The following is a 19,287-nucleotide window of genomic DNA, read 5'->3' on the forward strand; positions in this document are numbered from 1 at the left end:
GACATAACTAGGGGGAGAAATAGAAAACAATACAATAACAGTAGGAGACTTCAATACCCAACTTTCATTTATGAGTAGATCAGAAGATCAGTAAGAAAATAGACTATATGTAGAAAACGCTAAAGACATACACCTTATAACTAACAAAGATTCCAGCAAAGTTGCAGGATAAAAAAATCAACATGAAAAATCAACTGCTTATCTATACACTAACAATGACTGTTCTGAAAAAGAAATTAAGAAAACAATATCACTTAATGTAGCATCAAAAAAGGATCAAATACTTAGGAATAAACTAACCAAGGAGGTGAAAGGCTTGTACACTACAAACTACAAAATGTTGCTAGAAGAAATTTTAAAAGACACAAATAAACATAAACATATCCTGTATTAGTGGACTGGGAGACTCAATATCATTAAAATATCCATACACTCCAAAGCAATACACAGATTCAATAAAATCCTTATCAAAATTCCAATGGCATTTTTGCAGAAAGAAAAAAAAATATCCTAAAATTCACATAGAACCTCAAGGGACCCCAAATAGTCAAAAAAATATTTAAAAAGTAAAACAAAGTAGGAGGCCTCATCTTTCTGATTTCAAAACATACTACACTAAATAATAGTGATCAAGACAGTGTGGCACTGCCATAAAGACAGACAGACAAACGGAACAGAACAGAGAGCTCAGAAACAAATCCTTGCATATATAGATGACCAAATAATTTTTGACAAGGGTGTCAAGACTACATAATGGAGAAAAGACAGCCTCTTCAACCAATGGTGTTGGGAAAACTGGATACCTGCATGCAAAAGAATGAAACTGGACCCTTATGTCATATACAAAAATTAACTCAAAATGGATTAAAGACCTAAAACTATAAATGACTACAAGGAAACACACAGAAAAACTCACAACATAACATTTTAGATATGACACTAAAAGCACAGACAACAAAAGCAGAATATCCAAGTGTGACTACACAAAACTTAAAAATTTCTGTGCAACAGAGGAAACAAGAATGAAGAGACAACCTACAGAATGGAAGAAAATACTTTCAAATCATGTATTTCATAAGGAGTTAATGTGCTGACATGGTTTGGCTCTGGGTCCCCACCCACATCTCATCTCAAATTATAATCCCCACATGTCAAGGGCAGGACTTGATGGGAGTGACTGGATCATGGGTGTGGTTTCCCCACATTGTTCTCGTGATGGTAAGTGGGATCTCGCAATATCTGATGGTTTTATAAGGGGCTCTTCCCCCTTCGCTTCTTTGCTCTCTTGCTGCCACATAAGACGTGTCTTTGCTTCTCTCTCTCCCGTTCTGCCAGAATTGTAAGTTTTCTGAGACCTCCCTGACCCATGCAGAACCGTGTCAATTAAACCTCTTTCCTTTATAAATTACTCAGTCTCAGGTATGTCTTTATAGCAGTGTGGGAACAGACTAATACATGTTCAGAATTTATAAGAAACTTGTAAAACTTAACTATGGGAGTGGGGTAGGGGGAATCCTGATTTTAAAATGGGCAAATGACTTGGATAGACAATTTTCTGAAGAAGGTATATAAATGGCCAACAAGTATATGTAAGATGCCCAACATAATTAATAAAAAGAGAAATGCAAATCAAAACCACAATGAGATATCACTTCACATCTGTCAGAATGGATATTAGGGGAAAAAAAGTATAACAAATGTTGGTGAGGATGTGGAGAAATGGAAACCCTTGTACACTGTTTGTGGGAATATAAATCAACAGTCATTATGGAACACAGTATGGAGTTTCCTCAGAAAATTAAATATAGTAGTAATAATTACCATAGGATCTTAAAAATCTCATTTCTGGGTATACATACAAAATAATTCAAAGCAGAATCTCACAGCCATATCTATGTTCATCATAGCATTATTCACAGTACCCAAGAGGCAGAAGCAACCCACATGTCCAAAGATAGATGAATGAAGAAAATGTGCAATATTCATACAATGGAATATTATGTACCCTAAAAAAGAAAAATCCTATCACACGGTACAATATGAATAAACCTTGAAGATATGCTGTGCTAAATAAGCCAGTCACAAAACAATACTGTATGATTCCACATGTATGAAGTACCTCAAGTAGTCAAAATTTTAGAAACAGAAAGTAAAAAGGTGGCAGGAAGGGGGAGAGGAAGAAGGGGAATTAGTGTAATGGGTATAGAGTTTTAGTTTTGCAACATGAAAAAGTTCTAAAGATCAGTTGCACAATAATGTAAATATAATTAACGCTACTGAATTGTATATATAAAATGTTAAGATAGTAAATTAAATAAGATTTTTACTACAATAAAAGAAGAAATATGCAAAACTAAAGACAAAGTGCCTTGGGAGTAAAAAAAGATGTATTAACTCTAACTTGTAAAAGTAAACACAGAAATAATACACAAGGTTTGAGTCTTCAAAGATTAAACGAATTTCAGGAGTGGTTTCCAAAGGAATATACACTATGAGCAAAATCACTAAGCAATGTACCACAGGGGTGACTTTAAAGAATCTGACATTATTGAAATGTGAAGAGACTAAACAGTAAATGGTGGCGCCTGGAATGGTGACACATGCCTGTTGTCCCACCCAGGTACTCAGGAGGCTAAGCTGGGAGGCTTGCTGGAGCCCAGGAGTTCAAGACCAGCTTGGCCAACATAGTGAGACTGCATCTCAACAACAAAACAACACCAACAACTTCTTTTTTAAAATCAGCTAGGCGCAGTGATATACACTGGTAGTCCCAGTTATTTGGGGGGCTGAGGAAGAAGAATTGCTTCAGCCTGGGAGTTCAAGGCTGCAGTAAGCTATGATGGTACCACTGCATTCCATTCTGGGCAACAGAAGAGAGGACCCTGTTGCTTAAAAATAATAATAATAAAATAAAAATAAAATTAATGCTTATTTTGTGCTTGACACAACACCTCAAAAGACACAGATGTTTTTATTAAACCAACAATATTAAACTAGTCTTGGGCAACCCTTGCCCCACCAAAAATGGTGATGGGACTATTAGTACAACCAATTACCAGTACTCTAACACTGTATAAAGTTTCAAAAGAAGTTCTGATCACTATGGGCTAGTGCGGCCAGAAAACTGAGCAAGGCTTTGAAGAGCAATAGCTGAGATAAGAGAAAGGATCAACCCAGAAAACAAAGGTTGCAGAGACAAGAACATTCAAGATACATGTAAATCAGTTTGCTGGGAGTGGATAATTTGTGAAGCAGGGCTTGAATGGGGAACTAGTAAGTTTACTCTTCCATATACTAATGGCAGAAATGGTTTCTAAGCAGGAAGTGATGAACTCTAAACCTTATAACAGGTTGAATGCATATAGGTACTCTCTTCCCATCTTAGTTCTTAGTATCACAGAATACTCACCTGAAATAGCAGCTTCGGAAAGCACTTTAAGTACCTCATTTTCCATTTCACAACTGTTACACAGCTCTTCCCAAGTCCCTTTAAGTCCTTTCTTTCGAGCTAGTTCAGTTAGTTCCTTTTGATTTGGCACAACGAATCCAATGACATAAGAATGATAACTAAAATACAGAAAGGACAACTTAGATAAGGAACCAAATGGTATAGTGTGTTAACTGCAGTTATTATTACAGTGACAGCTAGTAAATAATCTCACTATTTTTTAAAATGCATGTGCCATACTTGGCACTGGCATACCCATCTCACGCAACTGCCAAGTTTTACTGTTTGATTCATAATATGTTCCAATGCTTTGGCAGAGTTCATTGCTAAATAAACCTCAATCTGACATTTCATGATAAATTTCAACTATGAAAAACTGTTTATGAATAGTGCCATGTACACATTTTAAAAGAAAATCACAAATATTAGAAAATTCATCTTTAAACACTGACTATCAGTATTTCATGGCACAGGTTTTAAAAAACTAAATCTAACATAAAAACTAAAAAATTCGGCAATGAATCAAAATGATGTGAATATATTCATTTTCTTCTTTTGTTATCATGAGAATCTGTATTGACAGAGGAACTCTGACTACGCCCAATGAAGGCAGATACTTTTTTGAAGACCACAAAACAGTAACATCAGGAAGGGGATACTTCTGGTTACTATCACATAAATAAATCCAGAACTGTAACACCACTAAAGAAAATACTAAAGATCAGAATCATTTATAAATAAATGTGATTCATTTCTAACTTGACTTGTACCCCCAACATCTGTTTCTAAATTAGTTTTTCTGGTAACAGATTTTATTTTCCCATAATAATTATGCAACTGTGGTAGACAGGTTCCCAGCTGCCTCTTCATCATCATGAGTGACCCCGAGACCTGTCTGGAGTGCTGAGCAGCTCAGTGTAGGGCAGGGAGTAAGTACTAAGCAGCACACTGCTCACTGCCACTTCTTTACTCCCCATCTCTTTGAAGTAGTTCTGTGAAGCTTCCCATGCTGAGGGACAGGTAGTTAGGTGTACCAAGGCAGCATGAAGGAAGGCTTTATTTTCTTCACTTCCCTACATGGGACACTGCAGTGAGATGTAAAGCAGAAAACAGGGAGAGAGAGAGAGAGAGAGATCAGGGGAAGTCTTGCAAGGAAAGAGTCAGCTAATGGCTGTAATGAGAAAGAGGCCATTCCCACAGGTAATAGATAAGAAGAGCTCTTGGAACAATTTTACAAAGAAGGTCCATACAGGTAGAAAATGTCTATAGACACTAAATGTTTTAAGCAAAAGTAGTGTGAATTCCACTTTCTTACCTGTTTGCATATGCACAAATGTTATCTACTAGTGGAAGATTCTTCAAAGCTGCCTCTACTTTCCCAAGGGAAACATATTCTCCTGCCTGTAGTTTTACAAGGTCCTTTTTACGGTCTGTGCAAAACAAAGAAAGGTAGAGAGGAGAAAACACTGAATAATATTAACATTTAATACATATATAAATACTGGCTATTCTCTTAAGTAATTTGCTATCCAATTATTTAAAACTTTGCAAAATTAAGCAATAATGGGTATGCTGAAATTAAAAGCACATATTAAAATTAAGCCCTAATTTTTATACTGTTAAATACATGCTTTTAAAAGAAAAACAGGCTGGGTTTGGTGGCTCACACTTGTAATCCTAGCACTTTGGGAGGCTGAGGAGGGCAGCCAATGAGGTTGGGAATTCAAGACCAGCCTGGCCAACATGGTGAAAGCCCATCTCTACTAAAAATACAAAATTTGCTGGGCATGGTGGTGCACGCCTGTAATCCCAGCTACTCAGGAGGCTGAGGCAGAAGAATTGCTTGAAACCGGGAGGCGGAGGCTGCAGTAAGCTGAGATCATGCCACTGCACACCAGCCTGAATAAGACTACATCAAAAGAAAAGAAAACGGAGAAGAGAGACGAGATGAGGGGAGGGGAGGAGAGGGGAGGGGAGGGCAGGGGAGGGGGAGGGACAATTAAGAGGGGTTCTACTTTATGAACCCCATTAGCAGGGCTTCAAGTATGTTCTTCTGAACAGGTTTATTCCTGGTATCCATTAGTACCAGGTAAGTGAAGAAGATATTCGATGCCAACTGCAAGCTCACAACCTAACTGGAGACAAGCATAATGTGAAAATATATTACTTCAGTACACTGGTACTGTAACAGTAGTGCTAAGTGAAGGTTCTCCAACCTGGGGATTGGAAAAAATTCTTGCAAGTGAGGCCTGAGCTGAGGGTGGGTTGGTCAGTTGGTTGATTGGTTGGTTGGTTTTGAGACAAGGTCTCACTCTGTTGCCCATACTGGAGTGCTGTGGCACAATCACGGCCTCCTGGGCTTCTGTGATGCTCCTACCTCAGCCTCCCAAGTACCTGGAATTACTGGTGTGAGTCACTATGCTCAGCTGCTTGAGCTGAGTCCTAAGGGAAGAGTGAGAGGTAGTCAGGGAACAGTACTGGCAAAAGCCAGAAAAACATCAGCTCTAATTTCAGCGGCATCAAGGAGGAGGAGGGAAACAACTAACGATGAAGGTGAAGAACTGAACAATGTTAACAGAGGAGCCCTCAACTGAGCTTCCAGGAAACATTAAATGGTGTGGCCGGTAAGATCCTTGTTTGGCGATTACATGGTGATAGTGAGAGGGTGTGTTTTAGGGGGTAAGCACGGCAACACAGAAGAAGTTCTTGGGAGAGGATGGCAGAAGGTGCAGGCCTGACCAAGGATCAAGCAAGAGACAAAAAGGGAAGAGTATGATTCTGGGGCATAGCTCATAAAATAAACGAGTGGGATATAAAATAGGTATGAGAAGCTGACTGAAGAGAACAGTCTTGAATCTCCTCCCAGGTTTCTAGTTAGCATGACAGGTATAGAAATGCTATTGACTTAAAAAAAAAAAAAAAAAAAAACCTAAAAAGAGAAGCAGAAGAAGTATTTTTCACCCCATATGGGTCATAGTACTTAAGTTGCCTGGTTTTCTTTTGTTCTCCTGGTTAAGGCAAGGGTGCAGTTCAGACTGTGACAGCTCTAAATGTCAAAGAATTCACAGAAATTAGTATTCCCTACACAGGAAGGAAAGAATGACTAAGGGTTGCCTAATAGTAATTAAAAATACCACTGCTACTGAACCATCTTCGGGAACTCATAACATGTCAGGCCTCATAAATTCCACAGTCCATAATATTCTATATTCCAGGAATGATGCAATAGCCCAAACTAACATTACATAAACATTTACATTATTAAACACCTTCTCTGAATATATTGTACTTCTTGTATGAAACCATTTCAGAAACATGCATTTTCAAAAAAATACTAAATGACTTACCAATAATTTTTAAGCATCCATCAGGATCAAACTCTCCAATATCCCCAGTACAGAGCCACCTCTGTCCATTTTCATCTTCAAAGAAATCAGCTTTTGTTTTTGCTTCATTTTTGTAGTATCCCATTGTCACATTTTGGCCCCCAATAAGAATTTCACCCCTGGGGTGTGGCTTATCAGTATTAAAGTATCCACCTAATTAAATAACAATTGAGTTTATTTTGAGTTAAACACAACACATGAAAACTTGAAATGATTAGTTCCTAAATAGGGACATTTTATTTTAATCCAATTAGAATCTCCCAAAGGAAAAAAGGCAGACACTATGAATAAACAAAGTTTATCAGTTTAACACAAGGCACAAATCTCAGTTGCTAAACCATAAGCATATATGTTTTCAAACTTCTATTCCAAGAAAAAAATTACACTCTAAAATCCAACATCTTCCATTTGTTGTATAAAATTATACATACAACAGAGATAAACTATCTGAAAGATTCTGCAAGGTCTTAAATATCATACTGATAAACTGATAGAAATATTAAGTCATGCAACCCTAATAGAATAAATCCCTATATAAGACTGAGTTACTGCCGGGCGCGGTGGCTCACATCTGTAATCTCAGCACTTTGGGAGGCTGAGGAGTGTGGATCACCTAAGGTCAGGAGTTCGAGACCAGCCTGGCCAGTATGGTGAAACCTAGTCTTTACCAAAAATAAAAAATTAGCTGGATGTGGTGGCAGGTGCCTGTAATCCCAGCTACTCAAGAGGCTAAGACAGGATAATCGCTTGAACCTGGGAGGGAGAGGCTGCATCGAGCTGACACCATGACATTCCACTCCAGCCTGGACAACAAGAGTGAAACTCCCTCTCAAAAAAAAGAAAAGAAAAAGATTGAGTTACTACATATTAAGATTTTATTCTTACAGATAATTTCAAAATGATTCTAATCTTAAATCTGTTAAATATTTTCACTAATTTTGCTAAAGATAGCTTAAAAAATGACATCCAAGCCTTAGATTATTTATTTATTTATTTATAGTCTCACTCTGTCACCCAAGCTGGAGTGCAATGGTGTGATCTTGGCTCACTGCAACCTCCATCCCAGGTTCCAGTGATTCTCCTGCCTCAGCCTTCAGAGTAGCTGCGATTATTGGCAAGTGCCACCACGCCCAGCTAATTTTTGTATTTTTAGTAGAGATGGAGTTTCACCATGTTGGCCAGGCTGGTCTCGAACTCCTGACCTGGTGATCTGCCCGCCGTGGCCTCCCAAAGTGCTAGGATTACAGGTGTGAGCCACCACGCCTGGCCAGAATCTTTATCTTTACTTGGTGTAGAGGAAAGGTGCATCCCAATAAAACACAGATAATTTGTATATTTTAACAGGATCAAATAAAATTTTTAAATGACCATTATTTTAAATGGCATTAGCTACAGACTTTTATGGAATTACAGTGAAAATTTCCTTCTGATAATGCCAGGTTGAACCCCTCAGAAAAAAAGAAAGGAAAAAAATCATGTAAAATCCCCACAATTTCATAAAATACATTTTATAATTTTACTTCTGCAAGATAAAGTTAGGATCACTCCTAATTTATTATTCACTTACTAGTACATTTCTCAAGCTTTTGCCACAATTCTATTTGCATCTATATAATAAGTAAAATAAAAACAATTATAGTTCTTCAGAAACATCTTTGACAAAACAAAATAAACGCATTCATATAGTTCAAGATAAAATACATCTATTACAAAGGATAACAATGAGCATTTATGGGTGTTTGAGCATTTATGGGTGTTTACATTCTAAAGGAAGAAAGTGAAGCACTAATTTTAAAGTGATTCTAATTTTAAAGTTTAATACTTTAAAAACTAATACTCCGTGGTTAAAATAGTTTATTACCTTCCTCCCAGTTTTTTAATTTGATTTCACAGCAAACTAATGGTGCTCCCACTCTGCCAGTATTATAGTCCCACACTAGAAATTAAATGGAAAAAAAAAAAGTATTTGAGAACAGTAGTTAATAAATTGCTTCATTTTTCTAAATTACCAAAAATGATGATTTATCCCAAAGCTGAGATATTCCCAGAGAATCCTTAAAAGCAGAAATCACATATTGGTGAACCACAGGCTGTGAGGCCTGCATAGTCATATTTTTTGGCCTACAAGGGTTTTTTTTGTTTGTTTGTTTTTAAACAAACAGTTATTGCCATTCTTAAAAATCAGAAAATACATGTAAGTATAGAATCGCCAACAACAATGGGCCCACATTTCAGGTACAGCAAGGACTGACGGACTCTGTTAGACAGCGCATGCCTGCTCCTGTTGCCCCAGAATCAATCCTTACCCATTACATTGTCTTACATCAGGGCCCACTTGACTCATTTAAATAGGTAGCTGCCTGGTTCATGAGTTTGTAGTCCCTGTCTTAAAGGATGATGAACATAATGGTTTACATCTATTCTACTTTTTTATTAGGACTCATAGACGTGCAGTACAAAACACTTCTCTAATCTTTTCCCATGTAATTATCACCATTTCAGAATGAGATCTCTGCAGGCTTCCATCAGTTTATGCTATCACACCCTATTTAAAATTAATACAGTAATAGCTCAAGGGCCAGGCTGAAGAATAAAACTGGTAGCTTTCAAGGATGTGAGGAAAGAACCCTCCACTATTATGAATTACTATTGCATTATGTTTCCTCTTCGAAGATCAAAGATCAGAAATGAAAGGCTGATATTTAACACTTTAAAGGCTTTTATTTACAACATAAACTATTACTGATTAATGATTCCATTTGAAATTAAGTATCCTCAGAAGAAAGAAACCCTGCATGCATGTATTTAAGATTGTTTATTTCTAACATGACTGACTTAGAAGTAGCTTCCAAAAATATATAAAACACAAAGAACATTGAAAAACTGAAAAATGAAGTAATGCATGAAAATGCTACACAGAGGCAGTCAAAATAAATAAGGAAAAATCGGTTATGAGGTTTCATATCTATCAGTATATAGCAAATACAAAGTAGAAGCATAAATTTATCTTGTACTGGAAAGCAAAATAACTTTCTCCCATAAATGGGACACGTGAGGTCCTACATAATTCATCTCAGAACTGCTAATTAGGTGGTAGATTCCCTTCTCAACCACATCCCTGTGATAAACTCTGGTAATAGTATTCCCCAGACCTGAACCTAATTCCTCTCTAACACTCCCAGAAATTCTCATAAGCATTTCTGAACCTGAGCCTTAATATACTTACCTACACAACTAAACAAAAACATCTTATTTTTTCTACATAAAAAGAAATAACTGATGAGAGAAAATAAATGTACACAAAACAGTATGTTTGTTACTAAAGTTTCTTTCCAGAATGCTAAGTGGTTTTTAATATTACATATCATAATTTAATATAAAAACTTCTCTAGATGAATTATTGAGTCTAGATGCAACTAATGCATTCTAAAAATTGGTATCAGTATTATAGTACTTGGAAATTACCATTATTCTGCCTAACAAACACCTTTCTACTCTTCTCCTATATATTTGCAGAAAACATCCCAATACTACCTCCAAAAGCTGCCTGGCATCACACCCCAGTCTCTGACCATGGAGAATACTACCTTCTGTAATTGTTCCGGCCCCAGCAGATTCAGTGAGTCCATATCCCTGACCAACAGGACAGCAGAAACAGATGTTCATGAATCGCTGTGTGGCTGCAGAAAGTGGAGCGCCACCACACAACAGGAGACGAATATTTCCCCCTAGCAAGCTTCGAACTTTCTGGAAAACAAAGCTAAAGAAAAAAATTAGAGAACCACAGGATTTTAAAACTGAATGGGATTTTCCAAATCACTTAAGCTAATTCCCCAGTTTTCATATGAGAGATTTTGAGATTAAGTTACTTATCCAAAGTCACACAGCCAATTTGGAGATTCTCTTGAGCCCCAAATAATTTTTTGAAGTTCAACAAGGAAAAAATTTATAATTTCCTCTTAAGAGCTTTTCAAGTAATATTTGAATTTGAATTGTCAGGTTTAGTTTTGTATAGTGACAGGAAAACCTTTGCTTATGGCCAGTTTTATTGATTATTTACATACGTATCATTATATACTATATTAATACTGAACAATCCTATCATCTTTATAAAATATATTAAAATCAAAATAATTTTTGCTTTAATTTGCTTTATTAGAAATGTGTATTATTTGCACACGACAATGTTTTCAAAGTTTCACTAATTCAAGCTTTTAAATGTTTATTGTTAAAAATAATCTATTAAATTATCTGTGAGGTATTAAAAAAAAGAAACAAAGTTAAACATCTAATTGATGTTTCTGAAAATACACTAATGAAAAGATTGCTTTGATCAAAAAGGAGAGGTAGTACTTAAAAAAACAAAACAAACAACCTTTTAAAAAGGTAAATACTACATGGCAACCCATTTTTTAAAAAATGGTATTAACAGATTTTTCAAATCGGCTTTTACAGTTACCCCTTGGCATCCAGTCCTCTGGATACCAAAATCCTCAGATGCATAAGTCCCTTATATAAAATTGGATAGTATGGCATAGTATTTGCATGAAGCTTACACACAGCCTTCAAAATATTTTAAATCTCTAGATTAATTATAATATCTAATACAATATAAATTCTATGTAAATAGTTGTTATACTGTATTGTCTTTTTCATTGTTGTTATACTTTATAACAGTGTCATATTTTATTGTTTTTTTCCCCAGAATATTTTTGATTCATGGTTGGTTGAATCTAAAGATGTGGAACCTGTGGAAACAGAGGGCCAACTTTATAACTCACTAAAGAAATAACTAACGTAAGGCAGGATTACATCAGTTATCCAACTTACAAAGCTCTAAATTATGTGAAGCACCTGAAAACTACATCTTAATATTCCCATAAAAATACTTTGACTGTCATATATTTCCATTTTCTAACTTCTAAACTATTTTATGATAAACTCATAAATCTATGTACTCTATTAATACTATAAAAATACAAGTTGGAATAAAACTGATCATTTAAAGCTTTAAACACAAGCATTTAATTATATTCATACTGAAATAAATATAAAAGCAAAAAAGAAGTGACTTCTCAAAATAATTAAAACTACCTAAGTGTTCACAGAAAATATAAACACACGAATAGCAAAATCTTAAATGAAAACAAGCTTTTAATGACACTAAAGGTTTTGTAAAACTGTCCATATTGTTATACAGGCTGGTTTTTTTTTAAAGAGACAGAGTCTCACTCTCACTCAGGGTGGAGTGGTTATCGTTCGCAGGCCCAAACGATCCTCCCACTTCAGTCCTGAAGTAGCTGGGATTACAGGTATGTGACACTATGCCCAACTAAGCAGAGTGGGAGTCTTGCTATGTTACCCAGGCTGGTCTTGAACTCCTGGCCTCAAGCAATCCTCCCATGTCAGGATGGATTTTTTATTTTTTGAGACAACAGTCTCGCTCTGTCGCCCAGGCTGGAGTGCAGTGGCGTGATCTCGTCTCACTGCAACTTCTGCCTCCTGGGTTCAAGTGACTCTCCTGCATCAGCATCCTTAACAGCTGAGACTACAGGTGCATGCCACCAAGCCCGGCTACATTTTGTATTTTTAGTAGAGATGGGGTTTTGCCATGTTGGCCAGGCTGGTCTCTAATTCCTGGCCTCAGGTGATCTCCTGCCTCGGCCTCCCAAATGCTGGGATTACAGGCGTGAGTCACTGTGCCCAGCCAAGATGGAATTTTTTAAAAGAGTTCCCTTGACTCTATGAACTAAATGTATTTCTTATAACTATCTCAATTAATTGGGCTATTAATGTGAACTAAATGATTAAATTATCAAGGAAAGAAAGAGGGAGATAGAGAGTCTTTACTTACCTATTGCACAGTGGAGTACTACGTCCTTTTGAAATCTGTTCCATTTTGTAATTATAGGCCAGAATAAATAGATTGCGTTGAAAACTACTCATTTCATTCACTTTATTCATGACATTTTTGTAGATCCGATCCATGATTTCCTAAATGTATAAAAATGAGTTTAACATAGTTAATGATGGTAACAGCTGCCTTACATATTCAAATCTTAGCATCAGGTTAATATTTCTAGTAATATTAAGGAATTTTAAAAGATGTATTCTTCAACTGTGGATGTGCTTCAGCAAGAAGAAAAAAATTTTTTTGAATTTTTCAAAAAGATGTATCCTATCAAGATCAAATTTTGAAACAGAACCACAATTAGTTTAAAAATAAAGTTTCTACAAAAATAATTTCTAAATGCAGAAATATACTGAGATACTCATATAAATTGTAAGAAAAAAGAAAAGCCTTAGGGCTTTTATTAATTATTATTTATTATTAACTATTAATAATTCTTTATATTTCTTTGCTTATCTTACTGATTCTGAACCAAAACGTACTCATGAAATAAATGAACCAACTGAAATGATTTTAAAAATTTCCTAACTTTATCTTATAAAAACATACAGTACCACATTCTTTGCGCTCAAAAGGACCACAGGATGTTTTGGGGTTTTTGTTTGGCTATTTGTCTCAATATTGCACCAGGAAGTTTTCTTTGTCTGCACTGCATTTTGTTTGCTAGGTCCATTAATGTGAAGTATACTTTAATGACTTAATATAATGTTTCCTCCATAATTTTAAATTATGTCATTTTTAAGTGAACTAAGTAGGATACTAGTTAAGAAACTATAATTATAGAAACAACAAAACTACTGATTATTTATATTGCACTTTGAAATAGCTATGTAATTATTCTTGACGTAAGCCTAATTTAGGTATCCGACAATAATTCCATCATTTCCAAACAAACTCAGCCTATGTAATGAAGAGTCAGAAAACCACTGCTGTCCCATTTCCCTTGGCTTATTCCCAGGCCTCTGTATTATGTCAGCCCCTCTTGAGTCATTCAAAGTTGCACTGGCTTCTCTGTCACTTTGTTTGGTGTTTAGGCCAGACTTCCCTGAGGACTCAGGAGATAACTATACAACTTGCTCAGAAGGAGGTAATCTCACACTTTCCCTCCTATCTCCCAAGACACTTCAAGTATCAATGAATTCACAAACAGGTATCATGAAAATAATTTTTATTTTAACAAGAAGGTATTTAGGGAAAGGAGCTGATAATTTCATATAGAAGCTGAAATTTAGTGCTTAGTAAATAAGAAAAAAAGCTAAAGCAAGACTGAAGAAATCCTGTAGTGCCTAAGGCAATACCCATAATCAATAAGGAATAAATCCTACATAAACTACCTTGTCAACAACATATTTTCACTAGCACTAATGCTTTGTGGTGGGTGATACTTCTTTAATACAAAATATTAAATAAGAGTCACTTCTTACCGGAACTGCTGCCATCAGTGTTGGTTTCAACATGGATGTATCCCCTTTGCTTCCTTTTTTAATTTTTGAAGACTATAAAAGAGAGAGGAAAAAGTGATCCATATAAAGTGATCCTTATTTTTAAAATTCAATGGTATTCTTAGATCAAAAAGCATATTAGAAGTTATTTTACTGTACTTATAGTCTAAGAAGCACTTAAGAGGCTAAAGCTCATTTTTAAAATGGACCATCATTCTTATAGTGTCATACTGACTAAAAACAAGTATTAAAATTAATTATAATTTTTTAGTATTTCAAGTTGCAGACATTTAACTGACCTGATCTGCTAGAGTCTGTGGTGAAGAGTAGCCAATGCGGCATCCATGAGAAAGACAGACGAGCTCAGCACTTAATTCTAGAACATGGGCCAGAGGCAAATATCCAATGTAGACATCTTCCTCTCTAAAAGAAAAGGGAGACAGCAGAAACAAAGGTCAGGTTCTGTCTCTGCCAAAAGGGAGCAGGCTTGAAGGGAGCAATGGGAGCAAGCTTGAAGGCACATGGAAGGGCCCTGGGGCATTCATTTACTGGTCAAGTGTGTGTGTGTTTGTAAGAGAGAGAGAGACAGAGAGACAGAGACAGACAGACGCTGTGGATGTTAGGGAAAAAGAATTACAGCTCAATGTAAAAGTGAGGAGGTGGAAGGAAGGAGTGCTGTTTCCAGTCCTACTTAAAAGCACTCAGGAATTATAAGCACTGCTGAAGCAAAGTACTGAGACAGAAGACACAGCGGCTTAAACAAATAACAACATAGGGTTCTTCTGAAGAACAGAAAAAAATCATCCAAGGAGGAAATGGTCTTTACATCTAATGGGCTGCCAACCAGAAGAGGAGAACCCACAACTGTCAGCCAGAAATTTTACAGATGAGATGCTTGTTCTGGGAATTGGATTATATAATAAATTAGATAGTAATATATAGAAAATGTGTGTGTATATACGTGTATATGCTTCGAGAGCTGCCTCCACACCCAAAATGTAGAAGGCAACTGAGGCAAACCTGTAAGAAAATTGTTGCATTTAATTTTTTCAAAAATGTATGCATACGTAAGAGAAATTCCTCTATCCCCAAGTTCAATCCCATAGCAATTGCATGTGTGTGCATGTATGCTTGTAATTTCTGTGCCTAAAACCATTAAAAATATCCAATCACTGTACCCTATTGGGCATGAGAATACTGACTGCATCTCTGGCAATGTTTGCTTGACAGTCCCTCAAACTTCCATCTGGTTTTCTCCATCAGTCTCTTTCCTGCTCTACTCTAACTTTCGTTGCTACCACTGGAATCTGTATTAATAAGAAAAATCAGAGGCTGAATACTGAAGCTCAACAAATACTTACTGGGCAGATTACCTGTTCACCTGAACTGTATTTAGATATAAAAACAACTACAGAGGCAATAATACAGGCTGATTAACATAATTTAAAAGATTCACAACTATAAAAACTTCTGTACTTTTTAAAACATAAATATCTATATATTTTAAACCTCACTATAACTATTTTGCCAATCATTTTAATGCCCTTTTTTATTTTTTGCAGAAATGCCTACTATAAACAGACTCTGAAGGACTAATTTAATGATATATTAATAAAATGACACAAATGCTAACATTATAACAGTCCTAAATACTTAACTACTCGATGTTACTCTACAATGACATACCCCAGTTCTGGAATCCTTTCTGCCATCCCAGTTATACCAGCAATGATGTTACTATGCGAGATCATGACTCCCTTTGGAAGTCCTGTGGATCCACTTGTGTACATGATTACTGCGATATCTGAAGGCAACGGTTTGCTATGAGGTTGGTTTTCTGCAATGAAAACAAAACACAGGCACATATACTTTTATGAGATTCAGCTGTTTCAGCAATTTCTTTCCATAATCAATTCAATCAAATAAACAGCCCTATCAAATTAATTTAACTCAATTCAACAAACATTAATTACACTGAGATCAACAAAATAGATCAAGTCCCTGAATGTCAGGGACATTGAACGTAGGAAGATCTATTCTATTGGGATATACAAACAGATTAACCTATGGAGAAAACTGAAGCAAGACAAGGTGAGAAGGACGACAAGAGATGCTATTTTGATGGAAAAGTCTGGGAAAACATCTCTGTAGACTTGTTATTTTAGCAAAGGCCTGAATAAAGTAAGGAAGGGAGCCATGAAAACCCTGGAACTGGGAGAGGAGTGTTCTAATTAGAAGGAAATGCAAAGATCCAAAGGTGGGAATGGGCTCAGTACATAAAAAGACCAGCAAGGAGTGTGGCTGGAACAGAGTGAGCAAGAGGAAGAGTGGCAGGAAATGATGGTAAAGTGGCTACCAGGGACCACACATAGGACTTCAAAGGCCATGGGAAGAACTTTGGACTTTGTTCTGGATGTAAAACAATGTTGTTTTGAACAGAAGCATGTTCTTATATCACTTTGGCTGCTGTGTGGCTAACTTTAGAAAGAGGAAAAAGCAATCAGGGAGACAAGATTATCCCAGTAATTCAACTAAGAAATAAGGGTAGGTTGGTCTACAGTATCTAGGGGTTTGTTAAAAACCATTCACTCCTTCACAGTGGTGACTAACCTGGTTATACTCAGAGTCCTGCATTAAAAGACAATGTGAACCATTTGAAATCAGAAGACTCCAAGCCTAAGGACAACAGCCAACAAGCTATAGAAGTGGCACAGCAGAAGAACAAAGGAAAATAGGTCATGGTTGGCATCGCTGGTCTGTCTGAACTACTCCCAGAACTACTCTACATGTGGACTTCTAAATGAGTGTGAAAAAATTATTTAAACGTATTCCCAAAAAAATACACTTCCTCTCCTGTCAGTCAAGATATAATTCTTAAATAATGTTTACGCCTGGAAGTTCTTTACTTCCAAATTAGCCCTTCACTCCTTCAACCCACTGCACCCTAGCACCCTTCTCCCACACCTCCACTCCTTGGAAGCGACAATCCTGTGTCATCTGACTTCTGCATGCAGCCCTGATCTTGCTCACGACTCACCAAGATCTCCTTTCCCTTGGCTTCCAGGAACCACACACTACTAGTATGTTCTTCTTTCCCCTCTCACTAGTCCTTGGTAACCTCTGAAGCCACCACTCCCTGTGGGTGACCTCACCCCCTACTCCCACAGCTATAATTAAAACCGGAGTGCTTCTAGCTTCCAAATCTAAGTCATAACTAGAGTACTAGACTTGCACACACCACTGTCCACAACATATCTGCATCTAAATGTGCCACCACTAAAATTCAGGGTGCCTAAAATTTGAGCTGAGTGAATGCTTTTATCTAATGAATTACTATGTTTCCAACTACAGAGGAAATGCAGTCCCAGCATCCCAGCAGCTTTGGCAGTATCTCTAAACACTAGTATACTAGCTAACATTTTCTGACACTATTTTCAGAGTAGGAACTTCTGGAGTCACCATGCCCAGGTGTGCCAGTCGGAGGATAAGGCTGTCGCCTCAGGAAAGGGACGAGCTGGAGCAGGGAATAAAAGGAGGCCTCCAGATTTAGCCACTCTGTTAATACCACTCACAGGTAATTCACATAGGATAAGCTTAAAGGCATTATTTATAAACTTTAACCCATCAAAAACTATCATGTAAAGGAAATAAAAATTGAATAATGTAAAATATTTTAAATTTCAAACTACTACTTTTAAAACATTAATAATTAATGTTTATATTTTTCCTTAAAACTTTCTTTCAAGACTAGATAAAAGTATACCTAGAGGGATCTGCTTTCCCAACTGATAGCAGAAAACTGATATGTGATTTGAGCTAACCTCAGGAGCAAACCTCTGGCATAATTCTAGAGAATGTGGCTGCCAGAAAGCACAGGTAAGGAATGAGAAAAGTGGAACATACCCATGCTGGCCTTGGCTCCCAGGGCCTGTACTGCAGCCATAGTATGCACAATGACGCCCTTGGGGAACTCGGACCAGGTTGGTGGCTTGCCATCAACAGTGATGATGTGCCGCAGGCGTGGGACCAAAGAAACTATGTCCTAGAAATACACCAACATTCTTCATGTTCATTATTTTTCAAGCAATGTAGTGAATAATTCAGGACATAAGTAGTTTACCATATTCAGTGAATTGTTAAGTACTTTCTTACCTCAAAAAAAGTAAGAAGAAAGGGTGCACTGACATAATATCACTTTTTACAGATGGGTAAGTATTGGTCTGAATTTAAATTATTATTTTATAGCATTAGATTCACTGTGTATACCCCTGGTCTTTGGCAAAACCCTCATCAAGAAGGGTACTGCCTTACAAAATAGGCATGTAAACACAGGCTGCCTGAACTGTAGAGAAACCAGAAGCCCCTCGTTATTTCCAAGAGACTACATAAAAATATAGAGAGGGAAGGAGGAGAACATTCACATGTAAACTTGTTCAAAAAGAAAAGAATATCCCAGATATTTCTGGGAGCTGTCTAGAGACCAAAGAAACCTCTTTTTACTGTAATTTCATTAAAAGTCTCCCTTTTTAACTTTCAAAAAATTCTGAAAACTTCTAATTACTTAGTGCTTCAGAGGTAAAATAAAAATTACCAGTTTAAAATATAACCCTTCAAAATTACAAATTTATTAGAAGTAGACTAGAAAACAGATAAACACATTAAAAGAAATAATAGTCGTAATTCCTTCAATTTAGACATAGGCATATTAACAATTTATAAACCTGGATACTTATACATGAATAGATACAAAATCTACTTTTTTATTTTCTAAAGAAAAAATAAAGTATGATATTCATAAAAGTCCACAAAGATGAAAGATTTAAAAGTCATAAAAGAAATAAGTATCAATAATAGGGCTCATGACACTGAAAATTCTAAAGTATCAGACAGAAAGTAACTAGAGTCCTCACCTTCAACTTTGTTTGTAAGAGTTCTTTACTAGTAATGATGTTGGTCACCTCTGTTTCATTTAATCCATGAACAATGGCTGGACCTCCTAGAGTAGCATATAATGTAACAACTAAAAGGAAAAGATGCAAGGAGTCAAATATTCAAAATTTAATTACAAATGTAAAGTCTCTGAAAGTGGAGATGAATAAA

The 19,287-nt window shown here is 36.3% G+C and overlaps 1 protein-coding gene across 2 annotated transcripts in view; it reads right to left on the reverse strand.

Annotated features, from left to right (window-relative positions):
* Nucleotides 1–19,287, reverse strand: part of ACSL3 (acyl-CoA synthetase long chain family member 3) — an 80,168-nt gene that overhangs the window by 7,180 nt on the left and 53,701 nt on the right. For both annotated transcript variants that reach the window (XM_017529158.2, XM_017529160.2), the window contains 11 exons: nt 19,098–19,207; nt 18,091–18,229; nt 15,874–16,024; nt 14,487–14,610; nt 14,170–14,241; nt 12,689–12,828; nt 10,422–10,594; nt 8,696–8,770; nt 6,796–6,987; nt 4,764–4,878; nt 3,410–3,567 (listed from right to left, as the gene is read on the reverse strand). In XM_017529158.2, coding sequence (XP_017384647.1) covers nt 3,410–3,567; nt 4,764–4,878; nt 6,796–6,987; nt 8,696–8,770; nt 10,422–10,594; nt 12,689–12,828; nt 14,170–14,241; nt 14,487–14,610; nt 15,874–16,024; nt 18,091–18,229; nt 19,098–19,207 — 1,449 coding nt within the window. The remainder of the gene's footprint in view (nt 1–3,409; nt 3,568–4,763; nt 4,879–6,795; nt 6,988–8,695; nt 8,771–10,421; nt 10,595–12,688; nt 12,829–14,169; nt 14,242–14,486; nt 14,611–15,873; nt 16,025–18,090; nt 18,230–19,097; nt 19,208–19,287) is intronic.

This window comes from Cebus imitator, unplaced genomic scaffold, assembly GCF_001604975.1.
Source record: "Cebus imitator isolate Cc_AM_T3 unplaced genomic scaffold, Cebus_imitator-1.0 Scaffold57, whole genome shotgun sequence".
NCBI lineage: Eukaryota > Metazoa > Chordata > Mammalia > Primates > Cebidae > Cebus > Cebus imitator.